The sequence below is a fragment of the Asterias amurensis genome, chromosome 16, assembly GCF_032118995.1.
Source record: "Asterias amurensis chromosome 16, ASM3211899v1".
Lineage (NCBI taxonomy): Eukaryota > Metazoa > Echinodermata > Asteroidea > Forcipulatida > Asteriidae > Asterias > Asterias amurensis.
This window is the reverse complement of record NC_092663.1, coordinates 17,592,303-17,611,065: the sequence shown is the minus strand read 5'-3', so window position 1 is coordinate 17,611,065 and position 18,763 is coordinate 17,592,303. Positions and strand designations below refer to the sequence as shown.

Here is an 18,763-nt window from a genome sequence, read left to right as displayed (position 1 = left end):
TTTCAGTAAAAAACACTATTTTCTTTGCATTGGAGGTGTCCAACTTAATTCGGGGGGGGGGGGGGTCTCACCCAAGCTAACAGTGGGTGCCATGAGTGTTTTAACATTGCCAATGGGGAACCATTCACCCCCCTTGATAACCCCCAAAATATATTTGAAATTCGCCGACCTTCATCTTTCATACTTTTGAACAGCCTGCATGAACCTTAAACAATCTGACACTTAATAGTTAAGGTTACAACAACAAAATTACTTGAACAAGTTATTTTTTATTTTAATCAATTTCTGTCAAAACCCTAGACGGTTTTTGTTACATTTTGGCATTTTTTAGTCTACTTGAATGTCTTAAAGCCATTCAATTTGAAGTGGAAATTGTTCTTACTATTTTTTAAATACATTTCACACTAGCAAACACTAAAAGGAATGACTTAAAAAGTTGTTTTTGGTTTAATTTCTGTGTGAAAGAGTGGAACCTTTGAAGGTCAACATCAAACCAGTATCATCATAGTTACAGGATGATGGTAATATATAAATGTTTAAAACAATTTGCTTTCTGATGTATGTTCTTCACATAAAAAATATAAAAAAAATGTTACGGCATTTCTTGGTCCAATTAACTGTTACGTAGCCATTTAATAAGTGCCATTTTTTTTTTTTTTTTTTTTTTTTTACACAAATTATTCGTTGCAATGTGACATCCAACATTCGCAGGAAGTAAGTACCAGGGTTTATGTTCAATAATCCATGTCCCTCGGGGTTTGAACAATGGTGCATGAACCGAGGTGTACCCGCAAGTATTCTTGCCTTTTTATTGAAATCAACACTATTTTATGCAAATTTAAAAATCAGTGAGTGTTACGAGCCCAGGCGGGTCGTAGCCAAATTGAAGCCTTTATTTTTGCACAACACGGTACCATAACAAAAATAGTCACCCCGTCGTTTTGCAATAAACAGGCTTACTGTTTTGGTGTTCAACGCGCCCACATTCAATTAAACGACATCAGACCGATACCCGCCGCAATGTTTCGTATAATATTCATTTTAACCGTTTCCATCTCCTTGGTGGCTGGCAACCAAAGTCGTCTTGAGACTCTTCGGAACCTTTTGGTGGAAGTCCGTGGCTTGGATTCGGCATTTTTAAGTAAGTTGCTACTGAAGTTTATAACTCCGGGTGTGACCATAATGACGGAACCCATCCGATTTCACAAAATGCTATCTCAAGTTTAGGATGTAATTTAGGATGGGTACAATGCGTCATGGTAACGGAACTCATTAAAATTCCTAAGATTAATCCTAAGTTATGAAGAGGATAGAGCAATGGACGGATGGATGTTTTCAACCCAGGGTTTTTGAATAATAATAACAATAACAATATAACCTTTACTTATATAGCGCTTTTTAAGCGATACCAAGCGGTAATGAAATACAATAGCAACCAAACAAAAGGATAAACTTCATGTTTTACAGACAAAACGTTCGAATTAACAATGATTCAATCTAGAGTAACTAAGGTGGGTTTTTAATTGGGATTTGAAGGAACTCAAATAAATCGGAGGCTCACAAAACAAAAATAGGCGTTTTGAGGGTTGAAGAGAAATAGAAAAACCTTTAAGCAATTTAGATCTCTAATATCAATCTTTGTCAGTTACAGGAACAGTTTCGGTAACATGCGATGGTGGGGTTTAGGCAGGACGAAGCCTGAAGCCTCCCGAGCTTTTGGCGTTTTGAGGGGTGAAATCAAACATCCTAGTGCCTAAAAATATGCTCAGTTTTTAAGCCCACACGTTTGGATCCGACGGCTGCGTCAGGTACTTAAAACTGCTCTATTCCTTTTGATTGTTAGTTTCAAGAGAACATTGATTTATAAAATATATTCAAAATATATTCAATATCTTTAAGAATGAATTACTTGAATATTTTGTTAATTAAAGAAGCTCGCAGGAAAACTGTGCCCAATTTCATTAAGCCCCTAAGCACAAATACCTGCTTAGGACACATCTTTTGCTAAGCACAAATAGGTTTGCCAGTCAGAACACCATAAAGTTACCATTGCTGTGAGCGGTAATGCCCCTTTCATTCTTAGCCAAGACGTTTGCAAAGCAGAATGTTCTGCTTACAGGCTTAAATATTGATGCCCTATGTGTCTTACTCTGCTAGCTCACACAACTTGACCATCCATAACATTGAACGCTTTGCTCTGTTTACTTTGCAGTCCTGGGACGAAGAGATTATTGCTGATGATATCTCTGATGTGACAATTGAAGCTATGCGCTAAAATGGATGAAGAGATCCGCTCATACAAAAATTAATTATGTATAATTAAAGGCAGTGTACACTATTGGTAATTACTCAAAATAAGTATAAGCATAAAACCTTACTTGGTGACGAGTAATGGGTATTTTTTCTTTCATTAGTATCTCGCAAGTTCGATGACCGATTGAGCTCAAATTTTCACAGGTTTGTTATTTTATGCATATGTTGAGATACACCAACTAAATATGAAGGCTAGCCCTTGACAATTACCAATAGTGTCCACTGCCTTTAAGACGAAATGTTTCTCAAACAAGTTTATGACAAGTGTCTGATTTGAGAATGTTGTGCTCTTTATTTAGTATTTCCAATAATAAATTCTCGTTGCAATAGCTTATGTTTTATGGTATGCGCGATTATTATGCTAATAATAAAATATACATGGTGTTAATATGATTCAATGTGTTATTGGTTTGTGGGCTCCGCCGGTCCAGTTGTGCGCTATGACATCATAACACGTGATATCTTTGCCCCATCAGCTTGTGATGTGCGAAGTTATACGGACAATGAACACTGTACACTGCCTTTAAGTGCCAAATAACAGAATGCAGCTACCAGCCAAAAGACCACATAGTGACATATTTTTTGTGTGACGGCAACCTGCTCATAATTTCCACTAAGCAGATAATAGTTGAACAATAATTTCTGCTTAGAAGCAGCTTCATGACAATGGGCCATATTCTTTAAAAATCAACATGCTGTCGGATCGGAAACATTTCGGAAACCTGTGATTACGTCGTGATCTGTAGCTTTTTAGTACAAAAAAATGTGAGGAGTTGCGGCAATCGAATTTTAATATTAAACAATGATGATGTATGAAGTGGTTACCCCACAAGGTTTGAAAGTGTTATACTTTGTAACTAAATCATCATTATACATATTACACCAAGGAGGAAAATAAATTGGAACCGAAACTTTCGGACGATGCATTCATGATCGATGTTTTACACGTCATGACGAACTTAGCACAAAAAGGATTCTTTATTGAGTATTGCATGTGCAGTTTTGCATATGCAATCGTGTCCGCCCAGACGCTGCTGCATAATCATCGATTGTGTCCGCCGCCCGGATACATTTGCATATTATGCAAAACCGTCCTTGCGTGCAGTAAATTAAACGCCCCTGGTCGACGGACAAAGCTAAATGTATGCACGCTCGCTTACCCGCGCTTGTCCACCGGACGTTTTTTTGCATAACCCCGGACATGATTTAGTGGGGCGGCATAACACAAAATTTAATAACAATCGTGCATTTTGTGATAAAAGCAAGGGATTTGGGATATAGGTCAATTAATATGGTACGAAAATATTTGGATATTGGGCCATTTCAATTTGTGTCCCTAGTGGCTTTGGCGGCCATTTTAAAAAATGGCCGCCAAAAGTCACTTTTATCTCTATTTTTAATGCAAAATCTACTTAAATGTGAGCTTCTTTGAGGCTATGATACTGTTGAACTGGTCTGCAAAGGTAGTGGCAACCATTAACAAGTGACTACGCACTTTGTACGGTAGAGGAGTAATTTTGGCGGCCTTTTTTTTCAATATGGCCGCCAAAATGGCCGCCAATAGCCATTTTTGTCACTATATTATTATGCAAAATCTTCTTAAATGTGAGCTTCTATGCGCCTACAAAATTGTTTAACTGGTCTGCAAAGGTAGTGGCAACTATTAACAAGTGACTTTAGAAGGAGGGGTCAATTTGGCAGCCATCTTTCAAAATGGCCGCCAAAAGCCACTTTTGTCTGTATTATTATGCAAATCTTCTAAAGGTGAGCTTCTATGAGGCTACGATACTGGTCTGCAAAGGTGTTGGCAAATATTAATAAGTGACTGCGCATGTACGGTAGAGGAGTCATTTTGGCGGCCTTTTTTTCAATATGGCTGCCAAAATGGCCGCCAAAAGCCATTTTTGTCACTATATTATTATGCAAAATCTTCTTAAATGTGAGCTTCTATGCGGCTACAAAATTGTTAAACTGGTTTGCAAAGGTGTTGGCAACATTAATAGTTAACGACGTACCTTCTTTAGATAGAGGGGTAAGTTTGGCAACCATTTTTCAAAATGGCCGCCAAAAGCCACTTTTGTCTCTATAGTATTGTGCAAAATCTTTTTAAATGTGAGCTTCTACGAGGCTACAACAATGGTCTGCAAAGGTGTAGGAAACTATTAATAAGTGACTGCGCACTTCGTACGGATAGTGGAGTCATTTTGGCGACCAATTTTCAAAGTGGCCGCCAATATGGCCACCAAAAGTCAAGGTTGTCTCTATATCATTATGCAAAATCTTCTTGAAAGTGAGCTTCTATGCGGCTACGAAACTATTTAACAGGTCTGCAAAGTTGTTAGCAACTATCAATAAGTAACTACACACTTTGTACAAGCAGATAGAGGTGTCAAGCAGTTAGTTCCATGTCATTTGACACAGAGCTCTGCCACGTCTTACTGGTCGGCAAACTGAAGTGGGCCCACCCTCAATTATTCTGATACACCTCATGACCCAGTTTGCATCGTCCTATCTCTCCAAACGGCAAAATCACCTCAGCCTGTGCCTCCCCAATATGATGCTGATCCCGATGCTGACTCTCCTCCTCAGTTCCTCACTGGACAGCCTGTCAGCCAGAGACGCGCCACACATCCACCTGATAATTCTCACCTCTGCTCGTTCCATCTGCTGGATGTGCCCCACCCCCACGAGTCATGTTTCGCAGCCGTACACCATGAAGCTTCAGTCACAGGTCGTGTATTACCTGGCCCATCATCTTCAGGGGCTGCGCCGTTGGTGTCAAAAATAAATTCCATCCACTCCTCATTCGTGATGTCAATGCTGCACCCAGCATGTCACCCAGTTAGCTCATACATGTCGCTGCAGACCTCTGGACCCGCTTCTCTCTTCCTCACGCTGTGAACTATCACCCCAACATCTCTTACAGGAGAACGTGACGCTGGCAGCATGAAGACTACCATCACGCCACCCTTCCCACACACACCACAAGGCCATACACCAGAGCTTGTCATTGACCCATCCCTGACTTGACTAACCCTCACCTTGGTCTTCCCAGCACTGATCTTCAGACCCTTTGTTTCTAGAAAATCTCTCCATGTTGCCATCTTTGCCTGTAACTGCTCTCTTGTCTCTGCTATAAGAACCAGGTCGTCCGCCATGTCCCAGGCAAATCGCCTCACCGCTTTGTGACACCACATCTAAACAGTAGCAAGCACCAGGGGGCGCAGTACCGAGCCCTGATATACAACAACCTACACCTTAAACTCCTACTATCCCCTGTGCCTGTCCTCGCCACCGTACTAGCACCAAAGCACAACATCATCACAGCTCTTGTCAGCCATTCCTTCCCAACCCACTTCCTTGGTACTCAGTCAAAAGCCTTCTCAAAATAAACAACTCTGAGGTATAGAGTCTTATACCTGGCCAGCAATTGTTCCTGCATGGCAATGACAATGGCATCAGTAGTTCCTCTCCCGGCATAAAGCCAAAACTGCATCTCATCAATCTCCACATGCTTCTTCAGCCATACCTCAAGAACTCTCTCCCACACATTCATCGCCTGATCCAGGATCTTGATTGCTCTGAAAGAGCCACACTCCAAAGGGTCACTCTCGCCATGAACAGGGGAATCAAGATGTTGTTCTGCAAATTGCAAATCTGTGGAAAAGTGTCTTTCTGCCAAAATGCTGTCAACCACTGTAAGCTGACACCTGTAGAGGCCTTCAACTTCTCACCAACCATGACACTCCGGATAGACCAGCGGCCTTCCCAGATTTGGTGAGCTTCAGAGGAGGCAAAAAGAACCCTCCACACTCCACTTTCCACCTCCCTGTCTCACTCATTCTCCACATTGAGCAACCGCTCCGTGTATTTTCTCAACACCTGCTGGTGAAGGTCACTATCCGTCACCATGCTACAATCGTCATTATTGACACCGTTCGCACCAGTCACATCCTGCCGCTCCTTGCCATCTGTTTGGCAATCTTAAAGAAGTGCATTATATCCTCACCACTCTGTAGATCCGCTGCAAACTCCCTTCTATTGGCATCGTGTGCCATCCACACCTGTCTCTGTGATATCGGCTTTGCCTCGAGAATGGAGCACTGACCTCTTAGTAAGAGATTGCAGACCATGTTCAGAGGGTGCAACATGCTAAGAAAATGGTTTAAGAACAGTTCAAAGGTTTCATCAGAGGATGTCTCATGGAAAGGTCAAACCTTCAACGATGTGATCCACCCAGTAAGCTGAAGCTGTTTAAACGCTCTACTAAACCAACCACCATGAACGGAAAGCAGCAGATAACTTTTAAAATCTGATCTGGCACTCTTCTCACTCAGTTGCTTTATAGTGACTGTTAGAATAGATATGGAAACCTGGAAGAATTTTGTTGACACGAGAACCAAGCATTTCCCCAGCACTCTATGCAGAAACCTGTATCTGTATACTAAAGTGATTTTATTGTGTGCCTGGAACAATTTAGTGAGGAACACTCTGAGGTCCTATGACTAGCAGCGTAGTTCTTGATGGATCAGTTATCATACTGATGATAAGGCCTGCTGCAGCTGTTAAGGACTTTGAGAAATATACAAACAATACCTTCATTCCAAACATTTACCTCACGGTTTCATAAAGCGTCACGTGTCAATCTGGTATCACATTTGTTGACAATTTCCTGATAGGTACAGCTAGAGCAAAGCGTGAGAAGGGCATACGCAGACGTGCAGTTGCAGAAACTGCCATGAATTTGCTAGAACGTCTTCGTGTAGACAGCATCAAGACAGAGCTCTTTAGATTCCTATCTAATGCTTCTCAATTCAGCATTTCCTTTCACCAGATGGGGCTGAACTGAGACAGATGATGGTCTGTTTGAACCACATTGGAAAACACTACCAGATGCCTCTCAAGCCTGTAAGATGTACCTGCAACACAAGGTTGTGTGGAGAAAAGTGCACATGCACTATATCTGCATTTGAATGCACATACGTGTGTGTGGAATGTGAAGGGGCCTTGCTGACAAGTTGATTTGAACTGACCACAATGGGAGATCGTAGCTTCAATATTTCCATCATGGTTGTGAGCCCCTATGGCCGAATAATAGTACAGCAATCCCGACATCGAAATTTTAAGTTGATAATGACTAGTGAACCATTTTTTAGGTTCTTGAGAAACAATCATAATATTATTGTTCTGATCTCATCATAACTTATGAGTTAAAGGGGTGTTAATATTTAACAATTTTTACAATTTTTAATTTAATTGGATACAAAAGGATAGGTTTATCATTCCAGCGCTTTTTGATGAGTTTTTTTATTTTGCTGTGTTTTTATTATGTGAAAAAGACGATTGCAAAATAAAAGAATTTGATGACAAGTTGCTAAATACCCCCCTATAAGATGCAACATCCCCCTTTAATATGATTTTAACATTGCTTAAATTATTAAACAATCATTTCAGAAGATGTTAATTACATTTTAATGACATTAGTAAATGCTGGTGTTGATTTGTATGCAAACATGCCCTTAAAACTGGTATTTGGCGGTCTTTTTGGTGAAAAGTGGCCAAATGCCCCTTTAAGATGCAAAATGCCCCTTTAATATGCAAAATGCCCCTTTAATATGCTTTTAACATTGCTTAAATTTATACACAATCATTTCAGAAGATGATAAGTGCCTATTAATGACATTTGTAAATTCTGGTGTTGATTTCTAAGCCAATATGCTCATAAAACAGTAGTATTTGGCGGCCATTTTTCAAAATGGCCGCCACGGCCCCTAGGGACGGAATTTGCGATGGCCCAATATCCAGTTTTGTTCAGAATACTATTCTCTACATCTGTGCCAAATTTGATGCTTTTATCACAAAATGCACGATAGGTTAGCTATGCCGCCCCACTAATTGCATTTGTAAAGGCCTCACAAATAACAAGAGCGCCCTCTACTGTTGGAAGAACAGTAGCGCATAACGTAACAAGAGAGCAAACTGAGGAAAAAGGTGATAACACAAGAAATGTCATCCACAGCGGCTGCTACAAGTGATAAACTGAAGGTAGTAATTCTCAATTAATTTTTGTAAATCTCTCAGCCAGGGTCAGAAAGCCTAAAATTATATAAAGGACTAAATCGATCACAAAAAGATTAAACATCTCAGCCCACTCAGGCAAAATGTACATCAAACTAAAAAGTAGGCAGTAGCCAGTGGGTGCTTGGTGAGATTCCAGTGCTTATGAGTCAACTCGGTCCCAAGTCAACTCGGTCCCAAGTCAACTCGGTCCGAATGGTTGACGGGAAGTAATTTTATGTTTTCTTTGAATTTGAAAAAAATAACTAATGTCCTTGGACTTTGTACATAAAATGGGATAAGTGTGCAATGATGTTCGGGGTATAATATTCGTAGTTGCGATAATCGTAACCCTCCTCCCGACGGCCGCCCAGGCCGGAGGGTTACGAGACTCGTTCGAGCGTAAACGGTTGATCTGGTCCAACACGTACAATTTGGACAGCTAGTCACCAGATTTGCCCCATTTTTACCACTTTTAAAAATCATGACACAAATTCTGAGGGTACTACCTTAATCCGCAACGTCTAATGCAGCCTGCCATAATACTCAAAACACCATTGAGGAAATATTTCGAAGAAAAATGGACAAAAACTTACCAGAATCGGAGCGAATTCACAGGTTCAAATGTCGAACCTGCGTGGGGCGGAGCTTCGGCTGTATGTGTGGGATGTGTGGTTCAAAAGGTCGTGGCAGTGCGTGGGGTGCGTTGTGTAGCCCGGCAAACTGTGCACATATGTGCGGTCCGAGGCTATTCCCGCTTGCGGACTCACATCACTACACGGGCGGACGGGATGTTATACTTATCAGCAACAACACAGTACACGTGTATGTACATTTACATGGTGTACAGTACTGTGGTGCATATCATGTACATGTACAGTGCATTGTCCTATTTTACAAACGGGCCCTGATGACATGTCTTTTGATTTCCTTTTTTTTTTCATCTGTATTTTCATCAATTATTTATTCGTTTGTCCAGTTCCATTTGTAATCTTTTTGGATTTTATATAGTGTCTTTTTTTATTTAAGAAAGTGTTGTGAATACACCATGAATAGACCGATTGCGATACCAATGTTTACGTATGATCACGTGACCTACAGTACCCAAAGAAAAGGACAGATACACAGCAAAGACACGGGAGGATGGGAAGACTCGTACCAATGGACAAGAAATCGGCCGTATATAACTTTGTCTAGCTAAAAACGAAACCCTTTTTGTAAAGTTGAATGTTGTAACATAAATTTAAATCACACTTGCTGTTCTATATTTCCAGTATTCTATTAAAAAATAGGTTTCTTTTGAGATTATAAACTACGTGAGCTACTGATGTTTGAGCAAGCTCACGCGCCGTAGATTTTGCGCTGTGCACGGCTGAAGTCGGGCTGTGCCGTGAGCGAAGTTGTCCGACTCTAGATGAAAGCTATCCCTTCTAAAAAAAAAAAAATGAGGATTAAAATAAAGGGATTGGCAGCTTTTTCGGGAGAGGAATTTTATTGAAAGTATTGGCAGCAAATTCTTTACAATGAGGGTAACACTTGACACCGTGTGAACATTCTCGTGGAATTTCCTAGCTTGGTGGAAAAATGTGTTTACCCATCACTGTTCAGCCACCGCGGTAAGGTCGCATGTTACAAAGCCCTGAATATTCTTCAGTGATTTTAAGAAATTACACTTTCTTACAGGTCACGTGACGTTGCGCGCAATTGGTCTATATTATTGGTTCACTATTTATAATTTAGGCCTATTTTGTAAAGCGCCTTGAGCACAGGGAACTGTGCGCGAAATAAGTGTCCTACCAGTATTAATTATCTTCGTTGTACAACTAACAATAAGCGGGCGGGATTGTTTTTACACCACGGCCAGGGTTTTGGACAACATCGCGTATCCTGTTTTGCGACAAAAATACATTATCCGTAAGGCCGGTCGCACATTCCCTATTGGAAGATCATTTCAAAAACTAAGGAGGGAAGGAAAGCCAGAATTCCATATATTTATTCAACGGTGTTATGCACACATTAATATTATTTTTTTAAAGGATAGTAGGGGTCAAGGGATACTGTTTTTTTAACTTGTCATATGCCGCTTCCATTTTAATTTTCGGTAACCATGCTGCAGTGACTGGAACAATAGCTGTGATTTCGTTTTGCTACATACTTGCTTGCATATCATTGCATGTAAATTTAGTTGTTTATAGTGGCTCCAAACTGATTAAAACAACCTTAGGTTGGTAGACGTTTAACGATATTTTAAAACCCTAAATAAACAGAGCTTCTACAACGCACTCGATCACAACCCCAATACATGTACCTGGGATGGTCAAACGAAATCACTCAAGAAAAAAATAAGCTTGTCGGAGATCAAGCACAGACTTTAAAAATGTCATAAATATACACAGATAAGTTTAAAATACAAGATTGTATAATACAATTGTTTTAGCGGGTCATTTTCATATCTATAGACATAGAGCGAGGAAGCTTTTTTAAAAGTAAAGCGAGCACAGAAACTTAGAGGTCCTTATTTCGAAACCATGGCGTCGGCTTACGGTTCTTGCCGCAAGTTTACTATTCCTTATTTATTCTTCCGATGTACTTTTTACATTGTATTATTATTACTCACGTGCTCACGGCGCTTTACATTTACAAAAGTAGGCCTCGATTAGAAATAAACAAACAGGCAGTTCACAACACTTTCTTTAAAAAATATTATATAAAAAAGGGGCACTATATAAATTACAAAAAGAACAAATTGAACTGGACAAACGAAGCAGAAATATTAATGAAAATACAAATGATAAAAACAATTATGAAATCGAAAGGCATGTAGGTCACGTGATCATACGTAAACATTGGTATCGCAATCGGTCTGTTCATGGTGTATTCACAACACTTTCTTAAATAAAAAAAGACACTATATAAAATCCAAAAAGATTAAAATGGAACTGGACAAACGAATAAATAATTGATGAAAATACAGATGAAAAAAAAAAGGAAATCAAAAGACATGTCATCAGGGCCCGTATATAAAATAGGACAATGCACTGTACATGTATATGATATGCACCACAGTACTGTACACCATGTAAATGTACATACACGTGTACTGTGTTGTTGCTGATAAGTATAACATCCCGTCCGCCCGTGTAGTGATGTGAGTCCGCAAGCGGGAATAGCCTCGGACCGCACATAATGTGCACAGTTGCCGGGCTACACAACGCACCCCACGCACTGCCACGACCTTTTGAACCACACATCCCACACATACAGCCGAAGCTCCGCCCCACGCAGGTTCGACATTTGAACCTGTGAATTCGCTCCGATTCTGGTAAGTTTTTGTCCATTTTTCTTCGAAATATTTCCTCAATGGTGTTTTGAGTATTATGGCAGGCTGCATTAGACGTTGCGGATTAAGGTAGTACCCTCAGAATTTGTGTCATGATTTTTAAAAGTGGTAAAAATGGGGCAAATCTGGTGACTAGCTGTCCAAATTGTACGTGTTGGACCAGATCAACCGTTTACGCTCGAACGAGTCTCGTAACCCTCCGGCCTGGGCGGCCGTCGGGAGGAGGGTTACGATTATCGCAACTATAATATTCGATGCCTTCAATTCAATAGCGACCCATTTGTTTCTGTATTCCCCACTCACTTTTGAAAATTTTACCGATTGTGTTGGCAAATAAATTTCTCATAAAAAAAAGTCTCTTTGCTTCCAACCAGAGTATTGTTTTCTGTATGGCTCCCAACAATTCATTAATTGACATACATTAAAGGGACACACCGGCCGAATTGAGCTATTTGGGCTACAAAATAGACTAAGATATGACTTCAACGGTCTTCCAGGAATGAAGAAGAACAGTCCTTCAAAAAAATCATAAAATTTAGCCGTTTTTGAGCATTTTAAGACAAAAACACAGGTCGTGTGATTGTTCTAACCAAAAAGTGGTACAAACAATCACGTGACCTTCAAGGCTAGTTTTACTTTCAGCCGTCTAAAAGTAACTTAAATAACCAAATTTAAATCTTTTTTGTACAAAATTATTAACGATTAATTGACGAAAAAGATCATGTGTTCAAATTATCGCTACAAAATGTAAATAATGGTGAAAAATCTAACGTAAGGTTCACATTCAAAGAGTCCGTGTAACGGAAGCTTGTTATATGGCCGCTTTGGTTTTGTAAAAACATTTTTCGCTAAATACGTGACATTTTGATGATTTGTTTTTACAGAAACCATCTATAAAAACATTATTTATGATTCTACACCCCTAAATAGCGTAAACGGTGAGCCGGTGTGTCCCTTTAATAATTGAATCCTCTTTGATTTCTTTTCCAGTAACTTACATTTAAAATTAAATAGTGTAAAAACAGTACGAATTACATAAGTCATAGGGGCCTAATTATTAAAAAAATAAAGAAATGAAATTAATGTTTGGTTAAATTAAAAAGAAAACTTTCAAGTTAACTTATAAGAATAAATAATAAATAATATCCAAAATCTACTAATAAGAAAAAATAAAACTATTAAGGAAATTAATGTTTTGGTCGAAAATAAATCACAATTATAATATTGTTCAAATAAACTTGGGTTTTGCGGAAGCCTCCCCGCCCACCCTCCATCCCACCCGAGCAAGCTTCCCAGTCTTGGGACCGAGTTGACTTGGGACCGAGTCGACTTGGGACCGAGTTAACTTGGGACCAAGTTGACTGGGACCGAGTTGGCTTGAGACCAAGTTGACCGGTACCCATTCCAGTTACTCCTAGAACTATTTCGGTTTCGTCCGGCTATCGTCTCCCATCGGCTATCGTCTCCAATCGGCTATCGTCTCCCATTATGGGAGACGATAGCCGATGGGAGACAAAACCGAAATAGTTCTAGGAGTAGATTCCAGTGTGGTCAGTCCATATCAGGGAAGCCAATTCCAGTACTAAACACCAGCGAACATCAGTAGTTGATAATAAGCTAGTCCACCTTGTTGAGCAGTTAATGGCTCCGCTTTTAACATCGGTCTCATCACTGTAATGGTGACAGTGATGAGACCGATGTTAAAAGCGGAGCCATTAACAGCTTAACAAGGTGGGCTAATAATAAGCCTATTCGCTATAGACCTTATGCACTAGTTGTGATAACGTAACCCTCCTCCTGGCGGCCGTCGGGAGGAGGGTTCGTTATCACAACTACTTATGCACATGACGTCATGTCAGTACGTCGCCCCCGCATTGAGGTTAAAAGGAGGTTGTTCATTGGCCAATCTACATGCGTTTCAATTGTTTCATCACTGTTTGACCTCAAAGATGGCGGCTGGATGACGTCAGTGCATAAGGTCTATTGCAGCTGCGCATGTCCGTTACTGCTGACAGTGCAATTTGTTTATCTCCCGTGACCTTTTGACAATAAACCCGGGTATTGTGAAAAGGTTACAGGAGATAAACAAAGTGCGTTGTCAGCAGTAACGGACATGCGCAGTTGCAATAGCGAATAGGCTTATTGGTTGGTTTTGTTTATTGGGCTATAGCATTTCCCATTCAACAGTTAGGATCATCCTTGTTCCCAATGTTCGTGCGCAATACAGAGCTGCCGTGCCTCTGCTGAAATAACGGAGCACCTGTGCAAAAGGTTGTGATCCGATATTTTGTGCGTTGTTGGTGCTACGCGGCGCTATATGATTTTTGGTTGTCAGTCATTTGTGTGATTTTACATGTTGCACTTATAAAATACATAAAATAACAACGTTCTTTATGTCAGTTATGTAAAACAAATATTGAGTGGCTTTAATTCGTGGAATGGAAGGAATGTTATCGCTCTGTAAAATTTGAATTGGCTCGATCACAATTTTGAGGTTGAGTCATAATTTTGAGTAGTCTCGAGTCACAATTTCAGTGACTCAGACTTAACTCGAGTCATGTCGGCAAAAGACCAATGGACTCAACTATCATGCATCAGACTTGAATTGAGGACCTAGTGTCACTCATATAAGTCACATATTTTATCAAACCATAGGGTCTACTCCCTTTTTTTTGTAAATGAAAAATAATTCCGATGATCTGATCATCAAGCAAATGATGGAATATCAGCGTTTAGAACACAAAATAAGTACAATGTAGGCCAAGGCTGCTAAGCCCAGACTAACATCCTATTCCTTGCGTTTAAAACAATAACACCCTAATTAAGCTCTTCATTAACTTGTAATCTAGGGGTCACCATGTAATGACATCAGTATTGACAATGAGGTTGTTTATGTATTTGATAGATTCTGTGTATCCATGGTTACCGCCAGAATGCCAAAATCTTCAGGGAGCGGACAGGAGCACTCAGAAAAATCATAAAGAAGTACACAGAACTGGGTAACTCATTATAACTTGTATTAACTAGCTTTTTAATTTTTTTAAATATTTTTTTATAAATTTTATTCAATTTATTATTTACTTATTTTTTTTATTATTAATATTTGTATTTAATATTTCTTCAAAAGATGTTGAGGTTCAATCTGTAACTGTAAATTAATTGAAATTAAATAACTTTAAACAAGATAAAAAATACTAAAATTACTTTTTTAACAGATGAAAAGTGAAACGTACATTGTCTCATATTTAATACATTTTTGTTTATGAATGTTATACTTTTTAGAGTTCATCTCTGCCCCAAATAAAGTGCAGCCGAGTGAAGGAGAAGAAGATCTTGGTAAGAATTGTAGCTAAAACTAGTCAGTGACTCGCCATAGTTTAAGGCTGTTTTTATTTCTCAAGGTAAACAGATATTTTAAATGTAAGATGGACACAATCTTGAATCTTGAATTTTTTTTTAAAGCATTCCTACTGTCCTAGAGAGGGCAGTTTGCACTTGCACATTTCATTTGCGCATTATGCTATAAATGCTGTGAAGATTGTGCCAATCAGATTATGATATTGTCAATTTGTCCTGAGAGAGATTGCAAGCTCCATCCATCTTTTACAGTAACTGGTAGTGCTTCTCTCTTGAACCCGTACCCATGTACGTTTGTTGAAGTTTCCTTCACAGTGGTTCATCATTAAGTATAGGGCCTTCGTGACAGAAACCAAATCAGACTTCAAATCCAATTAATGCTATTCTTTTGCAATCAATAACATGGTTTAAGGGCCTTGAGCGTCACTGAGTGATGGATATGAGCGCTATATGAAGCCATTATTATTCATGTCATTATTAAAATTGTTTTATTAGACCAGCGTGGTTGGTGGTTCTCTACAAATGAGAGTACTTTTAAGGCAAGCCAGACATCTGACGTCAACCCTGGTCTTGAAGAATCACTCACTGTAGTTGCACAGACAATCAAAGAGCTTGGACCATTTGATGGTGAGTGTTTATGAAGAAGGATTAAGTTTGAATTATGAGACATAATAATCCTTAGCACCATGTAATGGTTTACAAGGTGTTGTTGTAGCACAAATCAAACCAGGAATATTGGGGCCAACCACGACTCTTTTCGATAAGTGCACTGGGTTCTTTTACGTGCGTTACACAACACACGGGACCAATGGCTTAACGTCCCATTTGGAGTGTCTTGCTTTTAAATGTCATGACAGGAACTCAAACCCACACTCTGCTGATCAGAAACGTTAGAGTTTGAAAACGGTGCTCTACCGCTAGGCCACATGATGCACCAAGTACTCTTTTATTAATCTTAAAATCATTTTAATAGACAATGAAAATATTCAGATAATTTGTTATCTACCTTCTTATTAGTAACCGTTTATGTTCAATTTTTTTTCTTCAGGAATTTTAGCCTTTAGTCAAGGAGCTGCTTTTGCCGCTATTCTTTGTGCCTTACAGAGTCGGGGAGGTAAGAAATGGGTTGAAATGGGTTAAATCCATAATAGTCCGTTTGCTTCATTGCATTGTTATTTACTTGTTTTATTTTTCATTCACCCCATGTTGCCATAACATTTATATTTGATATAGTACTGGTTACACACTAATGAGAGAAGTCTTGTCTATTTCTTTTTAGATACCAGATTCCCGGTTAATTTTGTCATCTTGGTTGCTGGTTTCCGTAGCTTGAGTTCCTGTCATGCTTCTTACTATGTGAATCCTATTAGCATACCAACATTACATGTATTTGGAGACACGGATGGCGTCATTCCAAAAGGTAATGTCTAATGGAAAGTAGACCCATGTCTGAATTGATGGTGTGATTATAACAATGGTTATGGCCGTAGCTGATGTAGCTATGTACAGTGCGGTAGCTTTTGCTATGGACAGTGCTGTAGCTATGGCTATGTACAGTGCTGTAGCTATGGCTATGGACAGTGCTGTAGCTATGGCTATGGACAGTGCTGTAGCTATGGCTATGGACAGTGCTATAGCTACGGCTATGAACAGCGCTGTAGCTATGGCTATGAACAGCGCTGTAGCTATTGCTATGAACAGCGCTGTAGCTATGGCTATATGGACAGTGCTGTAGCTGTGGCTATGGACAGTTCTGTAGCTATGGCTATGGACAGTGCTGTAGCTGTGGCTATGTACAGTGCTGTAGCTATGGCTATGGACAGTGCTGTAGCTATGGCTATGGACAGTGGTGTAGCTGTGGCTCAGAGATGCCAAGTCCAGAGGCCAGCTTTGCGTGAGATTTTTCAAAGCTCACCACCACCTGACCATGAGGCACAGAGATAAAGCATGCACTGCCAGCTTGTCATTATTACTCTTAGAAGGTTTACACACTAAAAAAGCCTGTATACTGAACTTTGGTATGAGGTTTTTAGATGGTATGGGTTAAAGGGAGAGACACGTTTGGTAATTGTCAAAGACCAGTCTTGTTACTTGGTGTATTTCAACATGTGCCTCTAGCTACCAGGCAACCTCCGTAATCTAGTTAGTAAGACACTGCTTTAGAATTGCAAGGGTCGTGGGTTCGAATCCCACCCAAGTAACATGCCTGTGACATTTTTTCACAGGATTCGGGGAGAGTACTGAGTATACGGTGCTAACACACATCGGTGTATGGGTCAAAACCAAAATTAATATTCTTTATCCTCGATGCAAATTTAACATCTCTGATATGTACACTGCGAGGTTTATTACAGCGGAGTCATGGTCCATTGAGAAGATTTAATGATAGAGGAACAGAACCAAACCATGAAAGATGAGCTTCTAACAATTCTTGTACATTTGCTTTGTTTTCAGAGTCAAGTGAAAGTTTACTTGAATTGTTCACTAATTCTCAAGTCTTGAACCATCCAGGAGGTATGTATAAGATGTGTAAATGTTTTGTAATGAAATCAGCATCAAATAAATAAAGAAATAAATTTGAAAAGATGGAATCCTTTAATGGATAAATCAAACAGTTAAAAAAATAGATTGATATACAGTTGCAGATTAATAATGTGATACGTTTGTTTCTTGATCTTCAGGTCATTTTGTTCCAGCATCCTCCCCGCAGAAGAAGATATACTTGGAATTTCTTGAGTATTGGTTTACAAAGAAACAGCAAGAAAGTACAAACTTGAAGACACAACGACCTTGACTGCATAGTTAAAGATCTTTAAACATTGACTAATGACTCTTAAAACAATCCTCTAGTCTTCTCTCAAGCTGTTCTTAGTGTATGTCTGCATAAGGAGTCAGCTAGTATCTTTTCAAAATGGTGGATGCAGAGAAACCTCATAGGAATTGGATGAAGAAAGCGTTGGATTCAGCGACTGCTGCCCTCAATCGGGGAGAAGTCCCAGTTGGGTGCTTACTTGTTTATGATAACAAGGTCATCGCTACCGGCAACAACAGAGTCAATGAAACCATGAATGCTACGAGACATGCTGAGTCCATTGCTATAGAGGGCGCTCTTCAATGGTGCAGAGAGAACTGTTTGGCATCAGAAGATGTCTTTAAGGAGACAACTTTATATGTGACTGTAGAGCCGTGTATTATGTGTGCGAGTGCTTTGCGTATGATTGGTGTACCATTAGTGGTGTATGGTTGTGCGAATGAACGATTTGGTGGTTGTGGGTCAGTCATTTGTATCCACTCTGATAGTATTCCTACTCTGGGAAAACCATTTCAATGCATTCCAGGAATTTATAAAAAGAAAGCCATCCAGCTTTTGAAAAACTTTTATAAAGGACAAAATCCAAATGCACCAAATCCAAAAGTCAAGCCTGGGAAAGATACATAAAATGATAGTATGGAAATGCAATTGAAAATAACTGAGCGGTTATAATCAATGCACCATTTTCACAATTCACCCATGAGTATCTGTATATTGTACGCATACAATCACCCATGGGGCTGTTGCCACATGGTAAATGGTTCAGGGTGAGTAGAGGAGTTGATTATTTGGGTGGGCCATTGAAATTGAAATAAAGCATGCCATGGGGGTGGGGGGGGGGGCTGACACCGGTTTATATATATATATTTCATATTCAAGACAAG

General features: G+C 39.6%; 3 protein-coding genes across 3 annotated transcripts in view; 2 read left to right on the top strand and 1 right to left on the bottom strand.

Moving 5' to 3' along the window:
- The window catches only part of LOC139949303 (ubiquitin carboxyl-terminal hydrolase 40-like), a 40,258-nt gene extending 31,262 nt beyond the window's left edge, over nt 1-8,996 (bottom strand). The window contains exon 1 of the mRNA XM_071947719.1: nt 8,967-8,996. The gene's annotated coding sequence lies outside the window, so the exon portion shown is untranslated. The remainder of the gene's footprint in view (nt 1-8,966) is intronic.
- On the top strand, nt 8,270-17,888 carry LOC139949305 (esterase OVCA2-like). Its single transcript, XM_071947722.1, has 8 exons — nt 8,270-8,358; nt 14,616-14,709; nt 14,993-15,046; nt 15,563-15,694; nt 16,116-16,181; nt 16,347-16,487; nt 17,522-17,581; nt 17,749-17,888. Exons 1-8 carry the CDS (start codon nt 8,320-8,322, stop codon nt 17,859-17,861), a joined length of 699 nt encoding a protein of 232 aa, XP_071803823.1. The 5' UTR covers nt 8,270-8,319; the 3' UTR covers nt 17,862-17,888.
- Nucleotides 17,889-17,978: 90 nt separating this feature from the next.
- On the top strand, nt 17,979-18,726 carry LOC139949306 (tRNA-specific adenosine deaminase 2-like). Its single transcript, XM_071947723.1, has one exon. It carries the CDS (start codon nt 17,979-17,981, stop codon nt 18,504-18,506), a length of 528 nt encoding a protein of 175 aa, XP_071803824.1. The 3' UTR covers nt 18,507-18,726.
- Nucleotides 18,727-18,763: the final 37 nt, after the last annotated feature.

Coding starts and splice junctions, on each gene's coding strand:
- LOC139949305 (XM_071947722.1), top strand. CDS start 8,320: ATGTCATCCACAGCGGCTGCTACAAGTGATAAACTGAAG. Junction 16,182..16,346: donor TGCCTTACAGAGTCGGGGAG/GTAAGAAATGGG, acceptor ATTTCTTTTTAG/ATACCAGATTCCCGGTTAAT. Junction 17,582..17,748: donor AGTCTTGAACCATCCAGGAG/GTATGTATAAGA, acceptor CTTGATCTTCAG/GTCATTTTGTTCCAGCATCC.
- LOC139949306 (XM_071947723.1), top strand. CDS start 17,979: ATGGTGGATGCAGAGAAACCTCATAGGAATTGGATGAAGAAAGCGTTG.